Below are 23,356 nucleotides of genomic sequence, written 5' to 3'. Positions count from 1 at the left end.
AACAAATTCAGCCTCTGGTTGTAATTGGTTGTATCTCTAATGTTTTTACAAGGCTAGTTAGTGCCAGATTCACTTTAGGATGAGTCAAACAGCTTCTTAAATCCATCCATGTAGTGCATACAGTCGGCTTTTAGAATTCAGGCCGAAGCAGCATCAATCAGACCTCTCCCAGAGAGCTGTCATCATCCCACTGACCAATCTGTTGAGGCTAGAGGGCATTAGCGCAGACTAACATTGCTCAAGGCACGTGCTGTGATATTAAACACATCATCCCTCACCTCCATCACTCATCAGTCATCCGGACAGCGACGACCCCCCCCCCCCCCCCTTACCCCCCCTGGCGAGCAGCAGGACAAACAACAGATCCCTAACCCCATCCTCTTCTCCTTCCTGCTCCTTCTGCTCAGGGTTCGCCTTCCCAGACTGGGCCTACAAGCCTGAGTCGAGCCCCGGCTCCAGGCAGATCCAGCTGTGGCACTTCATCCTGGAGCTGCTGCAGAAGGAGGAGTATCAGGGGGTGATCGCCTGGCAGGGGGACTATGGAGAGTTTGTCATCAAGGACCCAGATGAGGTGGCTCGACTGTGGGGGATAAGGAAATGCAAACCTCACATGAACTATGACAAGCTGAGCAGGGCACTGAGGTATGACAGGACATGTGTATCATACTCCATGTGTTTTTGGCGTCTGTGCACGCGTGTACACATGATGCGCTGAATGTCAAGCAATAACAGTTAGTATCAGAAAAATCAAGATGTTTATCAGACCACTACATAAACTTGACCCTATGTTTACTCCTAATGGACTGAATCCTCACGTAATGTCTCTTTTCCAAGTTGGTAAAAATGGAAAGATAAAGGTGGGACTTCTCCTGGAGAAAGTCAATACCCTCAATTTCTCCTTATCTGTGGACATCCTAATGGAAATTTCACCATTGAGCTGCCAAATAAAAAATTCAATAGGGATTTCAAAATTAAGCCCCAGTGTGAAATTGCTTGGACTTCTTCAGAGTGGAGAACAGAGAAACTGCTCAGCACCAAACTTGCCGAAGGTGATTAAAACAATACTGCTCACACTCCGTACCTTCAGCAGTTAACACCCTCAACCACACTCAGTTTTCTTATGCAAATCATCCTATGCTGACTTGTTCCCCCTACCCCACCTCCCTCCCTCTGCTTTCCTTTGGCCTCTCGTTAATGGGGGCTGTCGTCAGAGTCTAATTGTTATGAATTGGCTGGGGCCACAATTAGCCTTCTTAATTAGCCTCACTTAATTGCTCAATTAAGGGCCACGGCACAATTGCCACGCAAAGCAAAACACGTACACATCATTGCACTGGGCCCAGCCGCTGTGGATACATGCTGATACGTACATGCCGCTGTGTTTGTTGATATGGTGTGTCTGCATAATGAGGCGCGGCTCACCAGTATTTAATGCTGAGGTTGTCTAATGCATTCTGTATCTGGCGCGCTCGCCGTGGTCACTTTAAAACAAAGAAATCTGAGCACAGGAAGAAATGGAGATTAAAAACTTCTATCTCGCAATAATACATCCACAGGTTTTTCAATTTGCAGCATCCCACTCTTCCCCCGACACCACCGTGCTCCCCCCACCTGAGCATTCAGCTCCTTCACCTGAGCCAGATGGCTCCATGTTTTGCCTTTACCGCTGATCAACTTGGCATCCTGGCAGACTGTACATTGTGACACCTCAGTGGGTGGCACAGGAAACTGACATGACGGCGGCTCGACATGCCCAGCGGGAGACACCTGAGGTCGTTACCATGGAGACTTCTCTTGTTGTCCCACCTCTTTGTAAATGTGCTTTGCTGTTGGAAACAGTGACAGCTTCTTGGTGTCATGTGCGTTTACACATCACCGGGGCTGGATATAGTGTTTCCAAGCCCAAACTGCTTCTGATGCTTCGAATCAAATACCGAGTTCAAGGAAATTCTTTTGTCTTGCCTCTTGTTCTGAAATTTCATAAATCATTTTCATTTTAACAGTGACAAACTTTGTGTTTTTCTGAAAAAAAATCTTTTTTTTTTTGCTCATACACATAGAGAGAATTAAAATTTGTTTGGTGATATTTCTCAGAATTTCAGTATATTTGTATGCCGTAAGCTATATAATATTGTATTATAATCCAGAACCAATTTTAATTTTGAATTGATAAATAGCCACTTGCATGATGAAATGAAATGAAATGATGATGAGCTTTTTTTTTTGCAGTTTTTGTCCTGTAGTGTAATGTTCACTATGTGTTCGGGGGCCTCTCAGGCTCAAAGGGATTTCTCTTTTTGACTTTTTGTCTGTTAACAGCTGAATAGAATTTTCCTTTAAAGAACCATATTGTATTGAACCAAGGCAGTCAGACATGAATTGATTTGAGGAAGGAGGAGATGAATAAAAACAGTGGGAAATCAGCATAGCTCTCGCCCCACAGTGCTGAAGTTGTTTACTTATTCTTTTCTTTTGGCTATAAGACACAAAACCTTGATGTGAGCATTATATTAATCCTTCCCTCCTCTTTTTCCTTTTCCTCTTCCTTTTTCCTTTATCCTTTATCCCCCTTCAATCCATCCCTTCTTCGATATCCTCTCCTCCACTGCAGGTATTACTACAACAAGCGTATTTTGCACAAAACCAAAGGGAAACGTTTCACCTACAAGTTTAACTTCAGTAAGGTCGTGTTGGTGAACTACCCCATCCTTGACATGGCCAATTCTCCCTTCTTTCTGGCCCAGAACCACTTCAACGGGGGCTCCACCGCACCGGACTGCAGCCCAGAGGTACGCAGGGTGGGATGAAGGGATTGGGAGAGGGTAGTAGAGGGATATATTTTGGTTGGTTTCAGATAATAATGCAAATAATGCAGAAAATTGACATATATTTACAGTCTAATTTGTGAAATGAGGCCCACATAGACTGAAATCTAAACCATATCCATACATGATTTAATGGTATACTCTTCTCTTCAGGGTATCTTTTATAGTAGGTTATAAAAATGGCACTTAAATACAGAGGTAATTAAAAGAAGAGAAAGCTGGAACAAAGAAAAAAGGAGAGATAGCGAGACACACTGCTCCACTCCTTTATTTTTTATTAATAGTGATTTAATTCAGGTAACAAATCCATTTCACTCTCACGGTTTTGCTGTTGTATTTCTCAGGCCCCTGCTGTGCTTTCGCTTTTTACAAGAAGATGGGTGGTATTCATCATACCTATGTTTTATTCACTGTCTCTAATGGTGATTGTAATAGAAGAGAAATCACTTATTATTTGCCCTGAGAGGGTCTAAAATTTTTACAGAGATAAATTGTATCAGAACACCAAGGAGGGGAGCATGAACAGAAATGTTCTAATTTAGTTGAAAAATAATGTTACTGTTTTACTTGTGGATCTACTGAAGTGAGAAAATAAACAGAGAAAAAAAAATAGTGAACAGTTCCATTAAAATGTTTCAAATTCTGCACTAAATTACAGATGGAGCCACACAAATTATTGTAGAAGGCTGTGTTTTTTTTTACTTGGATGTAAGTGCCAGTGTGCAGATGATTTTATTTCGGACAACTAACGTCCTAGAGAGTGCACGTAAGTTAAAAGTACAGTAAGAGAGAATCATCCATCATTTGTCTGTGCCATCCTTAAGATGGGATAAGGAGGCACAGACTGTGAAGGAGACAGCAGAGGGGGACGGTTTTAACTTGTCCTTAAAACAAAAGACGACGTTATCCCCTCCTTCTCTCATCCCCGTCTCCGATGGCGCATCCATCTGTCATCGATTGAAAATGAAAGAAATAGAAAGCAAAGGGTCGCGTCAGATCAGATCAATGGCGGGTCATTAATGCGGTTTGTTAAGCAACGCAGATCTCGCAGCTTGGGAGTACAGTCTCGCCTTTCAAACTTGGGGCTGCGGGGTGACAGATACTATTGATCCAAAGTCCTGCTAGGAAAAAAAAAATCCCCCCCTTTGCCCCCTTGATTCCTGAGATTCAACTGTTCCATTTATTTTACCTTGTCTCCTTCTACCTCACATATTTTAAAATACTTTTTCACACACAGAAAAAAAAGAAAAATATCATCCTCATGCAGACACGTACACACACACAGCTGCCCTACATCCTGAGTGGATGTCATTCTCTCAGATCTCACTCCTATCCGTCCTCTGTCCTTTCACACTCCTCCCTCCATGCAGAAAATAGCCTGCAATCTCGCTGCTTCTTGTCATTTATCCTTTGTACCCACAATCTTAATCGCTGGCCTCCATTTGACTCTGTACTCTTCCTGCCTTTGAGTCTCTGAGCCTCTGCGTCCTCCTACCTCCCTTTTTACCCCGAGTCCCATGACACCCCTTTTTATCCTGTCCTTGCTGCGACTGTGTCACTGTTTGCATCACACTCTGCAGGGTGCCGCTGTCAACATATGATTTTACCCCACACTACACAGCGACGCCATGAGGGTGGAGTTGTAGGAATACATGCGCTCCGTTTGGGAAGCGCACAAACCCATTATAATCTTTTTTCCATTTCTTTTTTCTCTCTCCCTCTTTGTCGCTCAGGCCATACAGTCCCTGTTTCCCCGTTTGCCAGACTCCGGCAGAGGAACGTCCCTGTTTGATCGGGGGACTGCAGCACCGGGGCCGGAGGGAGATAAGCTGAGACTGGACACATTTCCTTTCCTCAGTTCAGGTGAGATGACGGAGGAGAAAAGTTTGATAAAAACTCCTCGTGCTGATGCAAAAATAGGAATTTCACGCAGAGACAAAGCCATCTTCATGAGGAAATACCCAGAGAGGGTGTATGAGGAATATTGTATACAGAGAAAGCAGACCTTCTTAAACAACAGGAGGAGGAGAACGTAGAGGGAAAGGAGGAGAGCAGGGAGAGGAATGAGGATATAGGGAGGCATGAACATTTATTGTTAAAGGAAATAAGAGAGATGGCTGTCCCATTGCAGCCCGCAGTGAAGCTGTGCTGCAGGTGTGAGAGAGGCCAGGTTAGCTTGTGAATTATGCATATCAGCAGCGGTAAGAAACACGTTGGAAACTGAAGGCTGGAGAAATCATTTGCCTTTTCAGCATGATTGCCTGCATTTGTCTTCTTCTATTTCTGTATGCAAGTGTCAACAAATGCAGCGCAGATTTGTGTTTGTTTGCCTGATTGACACTATACGTGTGTTAATGCCTCTGCCTTTGTATTTCTACACACACTATACGAACATCAGAATGTGTATGAATGCGTGTCTGCAGAGCTACAGAGGTAGTGTGTAAACAGATGTACTCACACACACATACACTCCTCATCACACAACCTGCTCCCCCCCCCCCCCACCACTCTGTTTGTCCTCAGGTCCTATTCCCCCCTTCTTCCCTTCTCACCCTCCTCTCCCTCCCATGTGTCCCCGCTGTCCTAATCCCTTCCCAGGCAGGAAGGCCCTAATTGAGGGTGCAGGCTTCAGTTTGTGGCCTGTGGGCGCCCATTACTGTGTTTTCATAAGCAAGTGAGGCCTGCCTGACTGATTCAATATTCATGTGTCTGCCAGCTACTCCTGGCCCAGCACGCAGAGACTTCACCACTGTCAAATTAGCCCTGCATAGTAAATAACAGAGTGAAAGAGAGGGAGCGAAAGAGAGGTGGAGGGTGCAGAGGAAAGAGAGAATCTTTGAGTTGGTTGTCAGTTGGAAGGAAGTACAGTAGGTTGAGAGGCAATGCTTTTGTTTGTTCATTAAAATTGAATCCCAGCATCACCTCAAATTTACCCCCTTTTTCTGTTCTCAAATGATGCTTACAAGAAATAGAATTCAAATACAGTGCAACATTTAATTTGCTACACCTTGAGGTTTTTGCATAATCTAAAATGATACGGTGACATGTCAAAACGTCAGGGGGGGGGGGGGACAAGAGAATGACAGTTTGCAAGTTTCCTGTCTGTCAGTCACTTAACCCCTGGAAGTATACAAACTATGGCGCTAATGCGTTCTTTATTATTTCTCAGCTAGATTTTTTTATAGGTGACTGTCACCAGGGTGATGAGTTACAGTCATAACAGTGGCGGCATGTCTCCAAATATTTCCTTTTTTAACGTTCTAAAAAATACACGATTTGAAAGATGTAAACTCTCCTTTTATAGTTATGTGATTTTTTTTTTTTTTTCCACTGCAGTGCAGAATCTTTGTGTTCACATCTGGGTTGCAGCAGTCTGAAGTGGGTGTACTTCAGAGTACTGGCATGCATAAATGAACCATCAGATTTTTTGTTGAAAGCAACCGTGCCAGAATTGGCCCCTGTGGCTTCTGATTAGAATTGCTAATACCGTTAATTAGTGAACATTCTTGGATGTTGTATGTCAAGAAACCTTTGGCCCTTCTGAGAGCTAACCTCCATCTCTGGGTTTTCTCTGTCCTAGGTGCTCCGTGCTACTCCAAACCCCCGTCCCTGCTGGGCCCGTACCCTCGCAACCCACCCTTTGACTACCCCTGGGGCTTCAACCCCTACCTCCCAGGGGCCTTCTCTCTCAATAACTGCCCCAAACTGCCCCCTGGCTCCCTCTACCCCTCCCAGTTTTACCCCAGCCCTTTGCAGAGCAGCCTCTCCCAGCTGCCTCATCCCTTCTCCTCCCTGCTCCCCCCAGTGGAGGCAGCTGGGGGTGAGAGGGGAGCAGCGGGGCAAACCGGAGCGACAAACGGCACGGCGGGTGGTCAGCCAGTCAGACTCAGCCTGCCACCCTATCCAGGGACCCTGTCAATTGGTCGGACAGACATTGGCAACGGGGCGTCGTTGGGAGAAAGGGAAAGGGGGGAGGCCAATCCTCCGGGCACGGGGCTGAGTCTGGGACTGGGAGCGGTCGGCCTGGGAGCTGGGACTGGGACAGGTCAGCAGAGCCCCACGGAGAGGAGAGGAGGGGTGAAGCAGGACCTGGAGTCGGACTCAGACCTGGAGATCACAGATCTGAGCGACTGCAGTTCGGAGAACGAAAATGAGCATGAATTTGGCATCAGCAAGGAATCCAGCCTGGCAAACCGGTCACAGATAGTGTTGGATGGAAAGAAAGGGAGCGTGCTGCCACCCATCTCCTCTCTCCCCCCGCCAGTGTCCCCCCACCCTCTGAAGAGCCTGATTCCCATCAGTCCTCCACCCCCGTCCCTGCCTCCATCACTTTCCCCTTCCATGGCTCTGCATGACAGACACAGGGAGACAGAGACTCTTAAAATGATACACAGCTAATACATTTTCCTCTGCGTCCACCATCTTGCCAGTCTAGGCTCTGATAACTCTCTTTTTCTCTCCTTTCATTTATCTTTTTCTCTTTACATTATCAATTCCTCAATCACTCTTGATAAACACTTTTTCCAGGAGAGGCAGTTATGTTCTTTACTTCTACAATTACTGTTTCCCTGTTTGCTGTGTAAGTTTTTAACTTGCCTACAATCCATTACACTACCGACTTGTCCATCTGAGAATATATGGGGCATACAGTTTTTAGGGTACTGGCTGTCTGTATCACCATCTTGTCCTTTCTGTTTTGATCTCTCACACCAAATGATCACTCCATGGTTTGTAGACTCGTTTTATGCATTACTAGCAGTACTCTACAATTTGCTGTCTGCAGCTGAGCTATGATAGAAGGCAGTGAGGTGGTAAATTACAACAAAGCATTGCCCGTCTTGACAAACATTAACAAACAACATCCCTATACTAACAGAACAAAACAACAAATAATGGTCAGATCGATCCAATTTTACAGATTTGTCTTGTAATTCTTGAGATTTAGACTATGTATAATCACTGACTTTTGAGACATAGTCAAATACTGCCACCTAGTGGTCTTTTCAGACAGTGTCTCCTTCAATTAAATCATCTCTTCTCCGTAATCCTGTGGTTGAAATTGTTGCCCCTAAGTTTATTTTGCACTTACTTTTATATATTATTGTTTCTTACGGGTTTATTTAAATGTTAAAATCCATATTTCTAATAGTGGTAACTGTGGTAGTCTGTGAATATTTATTTTGTCCTGTGGTTCAAGTATTTCCTGCACATTTTGTAAAAGGAAAGAAAAAGAGAGCAGAGGGAGCTGGACCAATTTAGAATTTGTATGACTATTTCTGTGTATATATTTTATTATGGTGTACATTACATTTAATTATTATTCACTATTATAAGATTTAGTGTATTGTTGTGATTTAATTCAGTATGTAAACATGTTGGAAAAATTATAAGCTTAGGTGTATCAAAGTTTAAATTATTAATGGCAGAAGACCTGCACTCTGAAGATGTTTTTCTATGATGAGGACAGAGTTCACACTGGGAATTGTCTCTGATTTTCTCAACCCCAGTTAATTGTGCCCTTTGGTCATTTTTGCCAGATGCCCAACGTACGAACCCTTTGGGTTCAAAATATGCCGGTAGACTTATTTTTATAGTTAGCATTCACCCAGTGTAACTGTAATGTAATTAGTCAAATGTGAAAAATATTGGTCTTTGCATTTTTGTTTTAAAGTCCTCACTCCAAAATCTGTTTTGATTATTTTTCAATCAATGTTTTTTGTCCATGCCAGCAGAAGGCCATTTGGTTTTGCTTGAGGACATTAAACAGTGGAAAAAATATTGAAAGACTGTTTATCTTTGCTCTACCCAGAACTAATGACCGACATCCTTTCTATGGCCCAGTTTGTCAGCACAGAGTGAACACTAAACCATATTGTACAGCTTCATAGCCTTTATAGCCTGGTTTGTCAAACAGTGGCGGTATACCATTAGTTGTGAAAACTCTATTGTAAAGTTAATGTAAAGCTCTATGTTTGTTGAGTTGCTACAGGAAAGGCCTCCAGTCATCTCCACGTGGAGTACACTAACAGCTGTAAATACTGTTTCCTTTGTGTGTGTATGTGTGTGTACACATCCAAACATGACAATGCAGTGGTTTTACCTGTCATTTCTCTTTGTTTTACTGTAAAGAGGAAAAATGGAAAGTGCAAAAAAGAAGAAAACGATTAATATCTTCAAAAGCAATAAACATTATTCTGGATAGCGGACTGTTGTTGGCTGTGAGTTTGTCGGACGGATTCATTGTGTGACAGCGACTGACAAAAGGTAACGTTCCATCGTTGGCTTGTTGCCAGATGAATTTCTGACATGATGTTTGAAATTCACTGCAGATTATCTATCACATATTTGCTTAGCTTACAGGTACAGATATATACATATTGTATTCTTTTTGACAGTATGCATTTGGGATGAAACTACATTTTTTACTGTTTGATGACAATATCTCCTGTAATTAGTAAATTAGAATATAATACATCATTCTAATGTGACTGCTATTATCTTACAAATTTGAATTTTGGTTCCTGTTTATTAATCAACAGTTTTTACTATTGACATCTGTGATCTTATTCTGAATGTTTGCGCAGTTGTGAAAAGGATTACACAACATTAGTACAAATAATGATGCAATTAGTTTGATTTCTTGCAACTGTGCCGTAATGTGATGATAGTTCAAATTTAGTTTGATGTTATCGAAGCCAACTGATTTTATATTAAAACAGTTCTCACATAATCAAATTAATGAAAACAGTAATGAATTATCAGGCAGAGGCTGACTGATAAATACATATATAGATTCTAACTTATTGTTTTCCTGATTTATTGTCATTCCTATTTGTGGTAATACAGTCACAGAGGATTTTTATGTGAAAATCATAATAACTAATTTGAGCATAGAGGGCACAGCTTACAAATATTTGTACATTCTTGCAGAAAATACATTGACCTTATGTCCTTAACTAACATCTATCATTTTAAAACACCACAGAGCGACAACTAGATGTATTCAGGTTCATGACATGATGCAAAAAATGAAGAGAAAACCCAAAGAGAAAAGAAGGTCAGAGGAGGACGAAAGTAGGAAGTGAAAATGTGCTCATTACATCACAGTTTGTCAGCCCAACAGGAACTTTGGTACGCTGTGTCCTTGTTACAATGACCATTCAGACACACACACACACATTTGAACACTTAGATACTGACTGATACAAATTATGCTAAACTCATGTGGTTTATGTTTCTAACAGGTCTGCAATAGTTCCAGTTAAAAGTAAAACTTTTGCCAATAACCGCAAACACAGAACAGAATCTTTTATTTTGTCATCCCTGCCATTTGTGAATCCTTCACCACCAATTGAGAAATTACCCAAACTGGTTAATCACACCATCTGCAGTTTGAGTCCCTGGCTATTAAATGCCTGGATTTAAATAGGGAGATAACAGAGTAAATTGTATAATACTTGTAATGCAAAACACAAGCCCAAATAGACTTTATTTTAAGCAAACATTGACAAAAAAAATCCTTAAAATGCTCGGGAAATTGGAAATATTGAACATTTACAATTCTTCACCAACAGATAATGATGAAGATCATGTGATATGTTAAAAAACTAAACACATCTACTGTATTAAATGGACCTTTAGGTGAGATTTTCCTGCTGCTGTTTCCAAGGTCAAAAATGAAATTTGAACCTCAGACTTTATTCTGTTGTGACATAAACTTAAGTTGATGAAAACCTTACTAACAGGACAGTATATATATTATGTGTTTTTTTGTTTGTTTGTTTTTTGAGGGGTGGTCATATCAGCACTCAAAGGACATTTTCAGATGTGAAGGGACCAGGTTGTATCTTTGTTTCTCCACAGGGGGGAGCAGAGAAGCAGACAGTGAGCAAAAAGGGAGTAAAGTTGAATTATAGCAGTCAACTTTGCAAACAATTGCTTTGATTTCACGACAGACACATGACCTTTTCATGACGCCTTTACAGCTGTAATCTCTTCACACTCTTTAAATTAGTTTATGAGCAAATATAATCTATATCGCACACATCAGCATACATCAGAAAAAAAGGTCATAAAAGTGAAAAAATTTTGTGTATAGAAGTTAAGGTTGGTTAGGAGCAAATAATCAACTAAATAAGGAAGAAAACTAATTTTCTGCTAGCCAATTAACACTAATATTGATGATAAGATAAACTAGCTTTACGCAACAGGCCTCCTCTGAGAAAATGTAAGAAATTGGCTAATAATTATCAGAAAATCAGTAAAATGTTGGTCACAGAGAGCAATGGGCTTCTGTATGTGCAAATGACAAACATAGCACAATGACATTTCTTGCGTAAATATCCCTGACTCTACTCTACTCCCTACCCTGTCGCTTTTACACATTAAAAATCACATACAGGGGTAAATATATAATATAAAATATTTAATGTTGAGTGTACGACAGTGTGAGTGTGTGTGTGTGCGTGTATGTGTATGTGTGTGTGTGTGTGTACGGGGACGGCTTACTGTGTAACACAGTGCGGAAACAACCGTTTTTTTTTAACTTGAGTCAAACCGTGAAACACAAATAAGCTGAAAGTTAAATTACAGTAACATTTTAGTAGTTATCAGACACATTATGATCGGTAACTGTGAAACACCAAATCGTTGCGTTTAATTCGCCGTCTGTCGGTGACCCTCCGCTTTTTTTTTTTTTTTTTTTTTTTTTTTTTTTTTGGCCGTGTAACGTTACTTCCGCGTACAATGTTTTTTTTCCCACTGACTGACACACGGCAACTTTCGAACAGGAAACCTATCAGACGCCTCGCCTGTCGTTTTCTCCATATTTGTGGGTGAGTATACGATTTTAACATTATTCTGACCAACAGTGTTAAGAACTTGCTCTTGTACGGTTTCGTCTGGTATGTTTAAAGTCGTCATGGATAATAGTTTTACCGAGAGAAACGGCTTATTCCTCCCCCCCCCTCAACCCCCTCCCTTCCCCGTTTCAGCCCGAGCAGCAGACGTTAGCGTCCGCATACAGGAATGCTGCGCTCGGCTTGCTGTACGACACTTCGTCCTCTGAATAAAACAAACTAGCTAATAACGGGTTTATTTGGACTTGTGGTTTACTTAATTCAACAGAGGGGACAAAGTTTAGCTGTTTTTAGGCAGTGTGAATTATGTGTGAGAAGCGTGGAAGTAGCTGTTAAGCCATCTAGGATTTTACGACTTTACTCGTTTAGGTCTTACCCCAACTACAAATCACTTTAATATTTCTATGCTGTGTCATTGGTAGGCAGTGGAGAGTTTATAGCCGGTGACCTTGTGAAATTTTATGTATTTTTATCTTCCTTGCGAGTGTGTCCTTCTGACATTTATCATAGGAGTAAATTAATGTGGTTGTTTCTCATAAGGAAAATGCAGCTATAGAATATATGGACATGCTTGTATTTCTTCTGCTTAAATGGTCTTGTACGAAAATGTACATCATGGAAAGAGGCTACAAACATGCTGCACAGTATATGCATGAGTCCCTCCTAGACTTCTCTCATCCTCCTCCTCTTCTTCTCAGTCATCAGTCAGCCTATATAGAAAGTGGGGGGTTTCAGTGCAGACAACGTTCAATAATTAGTGTCTGCATATAATTGATTACCCATGATGATTTTTTTTTGCCTTGTGAAACAGAGGACATTGCCCACATGCAGAATAGACGAGAGTTTCCTGCTCTCTCAGGAAACTGCAATTACTGTACGTCTAATGCAGCTTCATTATCTCACTGCAGTCATTAACTAAAGATTGGAGGCTGTGTGGGCTGTGCTTGCCAGTGTCACTGTCACATTTTCATTACTCAATCCTTAAAGAACAACAACTTTTCTTGGTTTTTTTTGACAGGTTGCTGGGCCAGTTTGTCTAGTATCGCCTCAGCTCTGTCAAAGCGATTTCTTAACACCAGTGAATGCTAAAAGAGATTTAGGTTTGCTAATTATTAGACGTGTCATGTGTTTATTAAGGGCGATTTCAGAGTCTGTGACGTGTTCCCAGCCAGCCAGCCAGCCAGCCAGCCAGCCGCTGCACCCCAGAGGCCCCATGTGAAGCAGGCCTTGCCACTTCCTGTTACGCTCTGCTAGACTAGAGGAGCACTGCAGTTGTCATCTCTCTCTCTCACTCTCTCTCTCTCTCTCTATCCCCACGTTTTTTACAAGTGCAGGCTTGTCTGGAGCCTAAAGGCTACCTTCTCTTCCTTTTAAAGGAATGTTGGCTATTTAATCTGAGTTGCTGTGCCGCTCTCTCCCTCCCTGTCTCTCACTCTATTGTTATAGGCCTATGTAAACTCACTCACATCCACTGTCTCTCAGAGGGTAGGAAGATAAACTCGGGTAGCACCGCAGCGAGGCGTAACAGTCATTGTTGCCCTCTTTGAGAGATGCTCAACTACTGAATGGCAGGTAATGGCACCCACAGCCAGGGGGGGTGTCCTAAGGGCCTGAAGCTGCGGTGCAGACAAGCTAATAATTTACTGTAGTCAAGCTCGGACTTCAAAGGGAACGTAGGTATTCTTCTCTGGCTGAAGTTAGATTGACGCACAGGCAGCAGATAATGAGAGACAGAGCGGACCGGGCTGCTCTTCTTTTCTCCGCGGGTCAGCAGTGAAATCATCTGATTCCTGCTGAATGAGCTCAGTGGGTGAGATGGCGTGAAGATACAGAAGTGTGTGTGTGTGGGTGGGAGTGCATAGGAAGGGGGTTACGTTGTTCTACACCTGTGATGTAACTGTATTTGAAACCACAATTAATCTCAGCACTGAGTAAGGTGACACATTGTAAAGTGTCACTGTGTGTTTCCGTATTTGTTTGAATGGATGAAAATTGCTGGTAATGTTTCTGTTGCTTTTAATATCTCTGGTTGTTTTAGGCAAGTTGCAGGTGATGTTGTGAATCTGTCAGCAGGATTTTGATTTGCATGATTTTTGCATCAATGTGATGATGTACTTTGTTTGATTTTTACTTACTTGGATTAGATTTCCATCTGGTTATTATATCTATAAATGATTTTCAGTTTAATTTCAAGTGAATGTTCTACTTGGAAATGTTTAAATCACGATGAGGACAGACCTCTTTTGCAAGGGAGACCTGGTCAAGACGCATAAAATGACAAAACGATTGATAATCAAAGTCGTTATTAGTTGCAGCCCTACACCAATAATAAAACAGACAACAGGCCTTTCTCACAGAAGACATTTTGACTTGTCACAGTAGTAAAAACACAGGTGTAAATAATAAAAGTAACCATGGCTGAATTCTATTTAGCTGCTTATGGGTCCTGGTCTTGTGTGTCATGGCTTATTGGGACACTTGAACAAGAACAGAGCCATCGTCAGTTGTCCGTTTATCTGTTCTGGGCTGTTGCAGAAACATGGTGGTGCAACATGGCGGAGGACCCGCTCCCATAAAGGGCTCATGCTAAGGTAACGAAAACACAAGAATTCTTGTTTTCATGGGGTTATACGCTAATTAAAACATACTTATGAATATTATTCCATTTCTGCGAAGTCTGCTCTGTGAGACACCACTAAATTCTACACACTGCACCTTTAACTACGATGACACGTCAAAACATCTGCTGTGAAGATGGTCTAAACTAAAAAAGCTAATAAAGAGTTATTAACCATAGAATTAACACCATAAGAACAATATATTGCTATTGCAATATAAAATTAAGTATACTTTGACAGAAGATTTTATCCATATTGTATAATATGTAATAATGTAGGGAAGTGATCATATGGAGTTCTCCAAGTAGCTTTACTACAGTATTGCGCGTCCATAAAATTGGGGGACCTGGGAAAGACAGACTGACAGAATCAGAGGCTGAAATATTCAGATTTATATTCCCTGATATGGATCAAGTTCCAAAAACATTTCGGCAAGAAACAGCCACTCACCAAGCTTAAAATTCAGTCATGTGCACCTGATAAAACTGATTTTACAATCTGCAGCGTGAGTCGGGTCTGTTTTAATGTTTGGGTCACATTTGAGTGAATTCAGCAAATATAGCACTGTGTTTCGTTCACAACTTCAACACCAAAACGTTTTGAATTCATTACCGCTCTGATTCGCGCCCATGACTGACTTCTTCTCCATAGCAACGGCAGCTGAGGCTGATAGGTACTGTAGTATCCTTAGCCATCCCAAAAACACAGACAAACTGTGATTTCTCAGAAACGAGGTTGAAATAATCAAAATGCTGGTCATAATATAAACCTATATGATCATTATATTATCTGGGAGAGTCCTGTGTTTCAATGGTAAGTAACATATCCTTTAAAGAAAAAAAAACAATAACTCCATTATACCCACCCTGCCTGGTACATACCCACCTCTTTGAAACACCACAATTCCAGTTTCAAACACAAGCTTCCTGTTGTACATTTTTACTCTCCATGTCCAAGCTGAGATAACCCTGCTGAAATCATTTTTTAGGCCGGTACTCCCCATGACAAGTAAACTGATTTATTCGTGTAAAGTCAGTGGAATACTGCTTTAAGAAAATAACGTAATATTATTGTGGCGTTGCGGCATTTCCAGGCAAACAGGATCCTTCAACATTGTACTGACTTGTTCTGCTCCTTGTCTGAGCTGACAAAACCCTGATTATTGTTTTTATGAGTTGATTTCAGATCATATGCTGTAAAGCTATCAAAAGTGCCACTGTTCAGTAGTCATATGGTTGTCAGCTCTTTCACAGGACAGTGTTTTTTTTTTTTAAGTTAATGTAGCTCACAGGTATTTCATCTGAACACAAGGAGCTCAGTGTATTCACCTGCCAATCTCTGTCATCTCCCTGCTGTCATTCAGGACCGCTTCACACACTGCAGTCAAACTAGACAAGGCTCCCTGCTCACATGTGTGGTCCAAAGTGTGTGCATGTGTGAGTCGTGTGTGTGTGTGTGCGTGCAGCGAACGGTGACATCACCCCACAGCTAAATGACCCCTTCAGGGTCCAAAACGAATGTAGCCACTGTCTGTGTGAGTTTGTATCTGCTCTAACACTTACTGATAAGATGATTTTGTGCAAGTATAACCTGGGCTGCAGTAGCTTGTTCCACGTACACTGAAAAAAAAGGTAGAAAATGGAAAGAGTTACATCTGTCTGTCCGAGCGTGAGTCAGAGGGACGGCTGGAAAGCTGATGTGACGAGAGTGAGAGAGAGAGGGAGGAAACAGAGAATGAGTTCTTTCATTGGAGAGGTCAGGGTGGAAAAAGCGAGACCAGACTCCATAGATGATGTTTACTCTTGAGGAGTGAAAGATGGGGGGTATGGTGGGGTGAAAGGTCCCCTAGTGTTAGAGTGTGTGTGTGTGTGTGTGTGCGCAGACAGTGTGCTAACTGTTTGCTTGCACTCAGGCCTTGACAAACAAAATTTTTTTTTGCATATGACGCGATTTTGCATATGATGAGCAGCAACACTATGGATATAAAAGAAAGACATTTTGCATACATGCACTAATGAATAATTTTAGTTTAGAATTAGTTTCCATCAGTGGAGCTAATTACTTAAACTTGAATGTAGAAAATGTACAACATTAAGAAAGTTCCTTGAAATCTTCCCTGTGAAGTGCATTGGCAAATAATACATGCATCAGTGTGACATACTAAAGAGCATTTGGATCTCTGCTGTTAGTTAGAGCCTATTTTTAAAGCAGTCTTTGCCTATTATTAATAAGTGTACTATGGCTGCAACTTGATTTTCATTATTTCAATTATTCTGCTCATTTTCGTTTTCTCACTTAACTGATTAATCGCTTGGTCTATAAAATGTTAGAAAGTAGCAAAAAAATGTCCATCCTGATTCCCCAAAGCTCAAGTTTACATGTTTAAATTGCTTTTGTCTGGCCAGCAGTCTAAAACCCAAACATATACAGCTTACTATCATAGAGGAAGAAAAAGAAAATGAGCAAATATTCACATTTGCAAAGCTAGAACCAGGATCATTCCATGTGAAAACAACAGAGGCCTCCCGACAGACCATATTGGATTTGCTTCATACGTGACGTAAATAATGTCCTTTTACCCAACAACTAGTGTGCAAATTTTTTGGCTTGTATCTTCTTTCGTTTCTGAGATATAAAGGCTTTAAAAGGGGGCCTGGCCTGCCAAAAATGAGTGTTGCTAGAATATTAAAAAGTTCCATAAGTCATTACTTTCAAACTATTCATGCTAGATGCTTGAAATTTTCAGGGATTTCAGGGATTGTTCTACACTATTAGATGTCTTTAACTTGTAAAATAGATGGCCCACAAGTTAGGGCTTGCTGAAAATTGTATCAAAAAATTCTCTATGAAAAGTTAATTATAGGCTATGTCCAATTGATTATTTTAAAGTAAACTTACCTTTTGAGGTTTCTTACATGATCCAATTTGTGCCAGTCTCCAGAACAACTGAGCATTTCTCCAACAGAACAGCATGGTGCCAAAGATGAAGCCATGTTACATGAAAAACACAAGGGATTAAATACACAAGGAGAACCAAACAGGGGAAACCTCATTGGTCAAACTCAACGAGGATCAGGTGAAAACTAAGCAGACAGTGACCAGGCTAATAAACAGAATAAGGTGATGGGAAGAGACAGAGACACAAGGAACAGAAGCACATGGCTACGTAAACAAAACATCACATGGCAACCAAGGAACAAAACAATCACCCAAAACCATAAAGACCATGTTTGATACCTTAACTAGTGTAGTTTGGTTCAAGGTACCAACTTCATATTTTGTGCATTAACTAATTAAAACATGCTCTTTCCAGTACTATGATTGTTTTTATGGTAGACTTTGTCACACACGGGCAATATGCACTTGAAATATAGGTGTGAAATCATTTTTTTCCATTTTTGATGCCTCATAAATCAGAAATGTCGTTCTTTCAGACATACACCTAGTTGCTAAGAAAATACGATAACATGAGTATTTTATATCAAAATTTAAAAGATCTGATGTGGTTCAATATGAATATATATTCTCCAAAGCATGACAGAATTTTTTAATATATTTTCAGCAAGCCATAGCTTGGCAAATGTGAAACTGTTGCCAACTATTTTAGAAGTTAAAGAACAATCCCTGAAAATTTCAAGCATCTAGCATGAATAGTTCAAAAGTAACGACTTATGGAACTTTGTGATTTTTCAGCAACACTCATTTTTTTGCAGACCAGGACTCCTCTTTAAAGCCTCCATATCTCAGAAACGAAAGAAGATAAAAGCTACTAGCTGCACACTAGTTGTTGGGCACAATGACATCATTGACATAAAGTATGAAGCAAATCCAAGATGGTCAGTCTGGAAAACTTTCTAAAATCTGTTGATTTGATCTGGAATTACCCACCAGTGAATCTTTGGCACTTGAAAATGTCTTGAATGATTGATCAGTTATCAAAATTGTTGACTATCTACCAATGGGTTAATAGTTTTTAGCTTTGAGTTTACCACTGAATTGCACAACCACGCTTAATATGTACTTTTTAGGCTTTTTAAAACTCAAATTTATCGGCTGTCGACTCTAAAATATGAAAGTTATCAGCTCTGTTGTTTGCCTTCTCTTTAGCTATACTTACCTGAGGCTGTAGATTTGAATTTTAGGTAAAACATTGATAACGGGAGATATAGAAGGCTGCGTTTGCATTTGATGCCATTGATGCCATATTAATAGGCCTTTTCAGAGAGAGAGAGATAAGAATGTTGCATATCTGGATTGCACACTGTTGGCATCACGAACCAAGGTGAGCTTGTGTGCAAGTACAGAGGCATTTTTGGCAATGTTCTCCTCAGACGCTTTGATTCTGGGCAGGCTAAATTCCTTAAATATTCAGCACCGGCTCTGCGTTGCTGCTTTGGTATTATCTTAAGATCAGCTGGGAATGAACTCCAGACCCACAAATACACACAACAGACTTGTAAATGAAAGAATGAGGAGCAGTTCTTGCCCCAAATGCTAATCAGAGGCCTCTGTGTTTGGCCTCAGCAAATTACTTCTCCATCCACACACACACACACACACACACACACATACACATATACACATGGAAGTAGTTAGGCCAAGCTGGAGGTTCACAGTGAACTGCCAATCCATGCCAGTCGATTGGCCCTGGCCTATCAAATGTTTCCATGAAGCCAATGACCTCTATATGGGGACAGGGAGAGAGAGAGAGAGAGAGAGAGAGAGAGAGAGAGAGGATGGAGGGGGGTGGGTTTGGGTGGGGGTTGTTGGACCAGGAGAATGAAGTGTACTTCATATATGCATATGAGCAGAGGGAAGAGAGAAACTGAAGAGAAGGCGCGTTGAGCCTCGGTGAATACACAGGGCTGTGTGCATGAAAAAAAGGGAGGAGGTTCAGTAGTCGCTTGTTATTTCGGATACCTTGTTTTACATCATCTTCAAAGTGCTTAAGGTTGGGGGGGGGGGGGGTGGAACTGTTCAGCATCATTAAAAACCTCTGTCTACTCAAATCATATGAAAAGAAGGTCAATGATTCTCTGCAGCGACTGTATCCAAATAAAATCATATAAAGAAAAGGTCATCGCGGTAAAGAAAGAGAGAGATGACAGTGATGCAAAGAGTCCTTCTGAAATCAGGAAACCCGGAGGGATTAAACAGTACGATTTCTTCGGTCTTGTTGCAGAAAAAAAAAAAAAGAACAACATGTAAGGTAAAATGCTGTGAAGCAAAGAAAAAGACCTGCCTGTGTTGCGCTATTGGCCATAATCTTATTTTAGCCACTACGTAATGGTCATTAAATTACATAATTGGCCCTTGTCTGCCGGCCATGAATGCACCGGCTGTCTTGGAGCAATCGTACAAGGGGCCGCTTTATTTTAGGCTGAAGGTGGAGGAGACGAAGGAGGGAGGTTAAGAGAGAGAGAGAAAGGAAAACAGAAGATTTAGAGATGAAACTTTAACGGACTGAAGAAGGAATGGTTGAACAAAAAGGGATGTGGTTGTCAAAAAGAGGAGGGGGAAAATGTTTGCGAGGACATATTCTTACACTCTCACCACAGAAGAACTCTCTTGCTCACACCATATGCTATATATATATATGTATATGTATGCTGATGTAATTTACCTTGTAGACACACTCTACTGTTGCACTGCCCTATCTGCAGTTTCCGACCCTTTCCTGTGTTGTTTGCTTACTGTCAGTGCAGTGACGAGATTTCTGGGATAACTTTGCCCTCTGTGGGGTTCAGATCACTGTTCTTTTGCCCTTTTATGTCGCTGAACTAACATGCAGGCATTCAGTCACATTAAGCTGTGCTATCTTGAAATTTCTTATCTCTGTGAACTGATAAGAGTCTTATCTTTAATCATGTTGCTGTTGGTAGAATAACTTGAGGTGCTTGTGTTGTCTGTTAGGCTAATCTGTTTAGAAGTAAAGCGGTTTTAAAGGCGAGTTCTTTTCTCAGACTTTCATAGAAAGCTGCTTCCCGAGCTACAATTGTTTTCACAGGCTGAATATTACAACTCTAGTAAACTGAACTTAATGTATCCCCTTTAAGACAGAGTCTGTCAGCCTTTACTCACCTGTTACTTTATTTATGAGGTCACAAAGTCCTGGTGACCCCAACAGTTAGAGTTGTGCAGTCAAACAAATCTTGTAATGTTAGTTTAGCAAATAAAGGAACAAAGGCTGCAATTAATTATTATTTTATTTATTGATTAATCGATAGGTTGCTCAATGTTTTATATAAAATGTCAGAAAATGGTGAAAAATGTCAATCACTGTTTACCAAAGGCGAAGGTGATGCCCTCAAACAGTCAACAGTCCAAAGGTATGTAGATTTCTATAGTTTAAGATCAGAGAACCAGAAAATAATCCATTTTTATTATGACATATTCATTTGAGAGGCTGGTAACAGAGAATTTATACACTTTTTCTTAAAAAAAATGAATATAAACAATTACTTGATTATCTAAATATTTGGCGATTAATTTTCTGTTGACTGACTAATCAATTAATCAACTAAACATTGCAGCTCTAAAAGCACTTTACTTACTCTCAGGGATGCACCAATCTGACTTTTTCAGTCCCGATACTGATACCTGGGCTCTGGGTAGCGGCCAGTATTTATTAAAATAATGGCAACTGACACCAGGTCAGCCCATTGTCACCAATACCAATCCAGCTATTTGAGTCAGTATTGGACCAATATCTGATATCAGTATCCATATTGGTGCATCTTTACTCACTCTTTGCAAAAAGAGACTTAACTAGTTACAGTTGTATATTTGCACTCAAGCGTACACAAAGTGATATTGTATAGTTTGCCTTATAATTGTGACACAGTTTACATTTTAATATACTGAAAAATGACCCAGCCTACCTGTACACCAGGCTGAGATGCGGTTTTGAATTTTGATTCTTTTTTTTTTTTTTTTTTTTTACTATTATTTTAATAATTAATATTCTTGGCAAACAAGTCTTTTAGCACAGCTGTAAGAGTGTGCTGCCCTGTGGTGTGGAAACACATGGCTGCGGCCAATCACTTTTTCTTCATTACAGCTAGTTAACATTGGCCTCAGTGACCCTCAGACACACGCACATGCACATGTACATTCAAATGTTCATCTATTTGTGTACATGTGTAGACCCTCCAGTTATATATGTGTGTATATATATATATGTGTGTGTGTGTGTGTGTGTGACGGCATGCTGCATATTAAAGATACATATAGTATGTACATGCACATACACACACACACACACACACACACACACACAGTGGCTGTAGTATGAGCTGCCTCTGGCTCTGTTTCCACTGAGGTAGCTAGCTCACTGTCAACTCTGCCAGCTGCAGCCAAAACCATTTGGTCAAGGTTGGAAGCATCTAGTATAAGTGTATGTGTGTGTTTGTGGAGGAGGTGCTTGTTTGTTTATGTTGTATCCTGGAAGCAGATGCAAGCTTTCTGATGTAAGTCTGTACAAGAACACAGTTTCTGGACGTACTTGTTAGACTTTCCAGAGCCTATTTTTTTTTTTTTCCTCTTTCCACTGTTTCTGCCTTGTTCTTCATTTCCTGCTGCGGTATGTCCCCTCTTTTAATTTATTCTCCACGCTGCCTCTCTTCCTCCCTCCCTCCCTCCTCTGTCAGGGCCCTTGCTTTTTTCTTTCTGTTTAGTCTATAGGGTTCATATAGGCCCGTGCTTGCAGCCACACTCATGTTTACCAGTCCTAGTAAGTTAATTTCCATGTGTTGAAATACTTAGCGATACATTCTGTGAAAGCCTGAAAAAATGTGTATAAATCGATACACATTTCATATTGAGGATCTTACTTTCATTTCATTTTTTGTTGTTCGGTCTTATAGCCATCATTATGCCAAAAAACATTTGTATGATGTCCAAAAACCCCAGTCAGAATGCTGATGTTGGCATGTAAACCCTGCAGTTTCAGGCTGTCCTCTCCTGTTCTTACTCTTCTCTCATGAGCGCTCTGTTCCTCATTTGTTAGGATTTTATTCACGCTGTGCGGTAACTTCCTTTTCTGGTTCCCACGAGAGCAGAGAGACAAGTGCACAGGTTTATTTGATGCCATTTTGGGTGTCATGTTTCTTGTGGAAACTTTCACTTGTGGGCCTCTTACTTGTTCACCTTTTTCTCACTCTCTGTCTCTCTGTCTCGCTTTCTCTCTCCTCATCTGATAGGCCATACAGGAAATGGCTCTGATAGCTTCCTGAGGAAATTACACCCACTTCCTGTCTGTGTGTCTCCCCATTTGCCACCTTCCTCTCCCCCAGTATTTTTTTTTTTTTTTTTTTTTCAACTTCTTTTTTACTCAGGCGCCTGAGGGAGCAGCCGCTGGAGGAGCAGTGGTGCTGGTAGGAATCCCCCAGTCACTGCTAATGAGGCTGTGGCCTGATGAGAGAGCCAGATAAACAGCAGTACAAACACAGCAAGCTATAGCCATTAGCTGCTGGGCTATTTTTGGACGCTGCCCTCATAGCATATAGAGGACAGGACACAGCCTATTGTGACCAGCTGTAAGAAGAGAACAGTGACCTATGCTTATACAATGGATTTTGTGGCCAGGTGTTCCAAGTAATTGTGAATAAGTGAAGTTCTAATTTAACCTTTTCGGTGCAGGATGTGCTGAGCGTTCCTTCACCCAGATTTTTTCTTCTTCTCACATGAGTTGACTTCTCACTGTCATTCGGCCGTGTACAAGTGAACAACAGTAATTTCTTTGTAATTTTTTTTTTTTGCTCATGCTTGAGGCATTGTTTTCCTATCGAGAGATCCATGACACACTGTGGCACACTGTTTAGATTTTACACCACATCGCTGCACGCTCAGTTCAAGTATTATTTTTAGCTTTCATGCTCTTTACAGCTGACATTTTTAAAACATGTCTAATCAGATTACCGCTGACCAAGGAGGGTCTCTGATTTTGTTGACATATTATATAAAGCCACCATGTGTAGAAGAGTTAAGTGATTATATCATCTGTTAGACTATACATTTTTAACTGTTTAAGTAGACAGAGAACAGTATCGGTGTG

The 23,356-nt window shown here is 41.0% G+C and overlaps 2 protein-coding genes and 1 long non-coding RNA gene across 15 annotated transcripts in view; 2 read left to right on the top strand and 1 right to left on the bottom strand.

The window, feature by feature from the left end:
- erfl1 (Ets2 repressor factor like 1) overlaps window positions 1-9,023 on the top strand; it is a 94,795-nt gene extending 85,772 nt beyond the window's left edge. For all 8 annotated transcript variants that reach the window (XM_067601023.1, XM_067601025.1, XM_067601030.1 and 5 more), the window contains 4 exons: window positions 408-642; window positions 2,612-2,789; window positions 4,559-4,688; window positions 6,406-9,023. In XM_067601023.1, coding sequence (XP_067457124.1) covers window positions 408-642; window positions 2,612-2,789; window positions 4,559-4,688; window positions 6,406-7,223 — 1,361 coding nt within the window. In that variant the 3' untranslated portion in view covers window positions 7,224-9,023. The remainder of the gene's footprint in view (window positions 1-407; window positions 643-2,611; window positions 2,790-4,558; window positions 4,689-6,405) is intronic.
- On the bottom strand, window positions 509-17,599 carry LOC137191159 (uncharacterized). The gene is made up of 3 exons (XR_010930361.1): window positions 17,200-17,599; window positions 15,864-15,920; window positions 509-580 (listed from the first exon to the last, which is right to left on the bottom strand). It is a non-coding gene; the product is annotated as an uncharacterized lncRNA (long non-coding RNA).
- Window positions 11,538-23,356, top strand: part of arhgef1 (Rho guanine nucleotide exchange factor (GEF) 1) — a 40,981-nt gene continuing 29,162 nt past the window's right edge. For 3 of the 6 annotated variants that reach the window (XM_067601017.1, XM_067601016.1, XM_067601014.1), the window contains exon 1: window positions 11,585-11,659. The gene's annotated coding sequence lies outside the window, so the exon portion shown is untranslated. Of the gene's footprint in view, window positions 11,660-23,356 lie in introns of all 6 variants that reach the window. The other 3 variants (XM_067601018.1, XM_067601015.1, XM_067601019.1) reach the window with 3 other exon arrangements.

Source organism: Thunnus thynnus, chromosome 10, assembly GCF_963924715.1.
Source record: "Thunnus thynnus chromosome 10, fThuThy2.1, whole genome shotgun sequence".
Classification (NCBI taxonomy): domain Eukaryota; kingdom Metazoa; phylum Chordata; class Actinopteri; order Scombriformes; family Scombridae; genus Thunnus; species Thunnus thynnus.
Note: the sequence above shows the minus strand (reverse complement) of the source record. Positions and strands in the feature narration are given on the sequence as shown.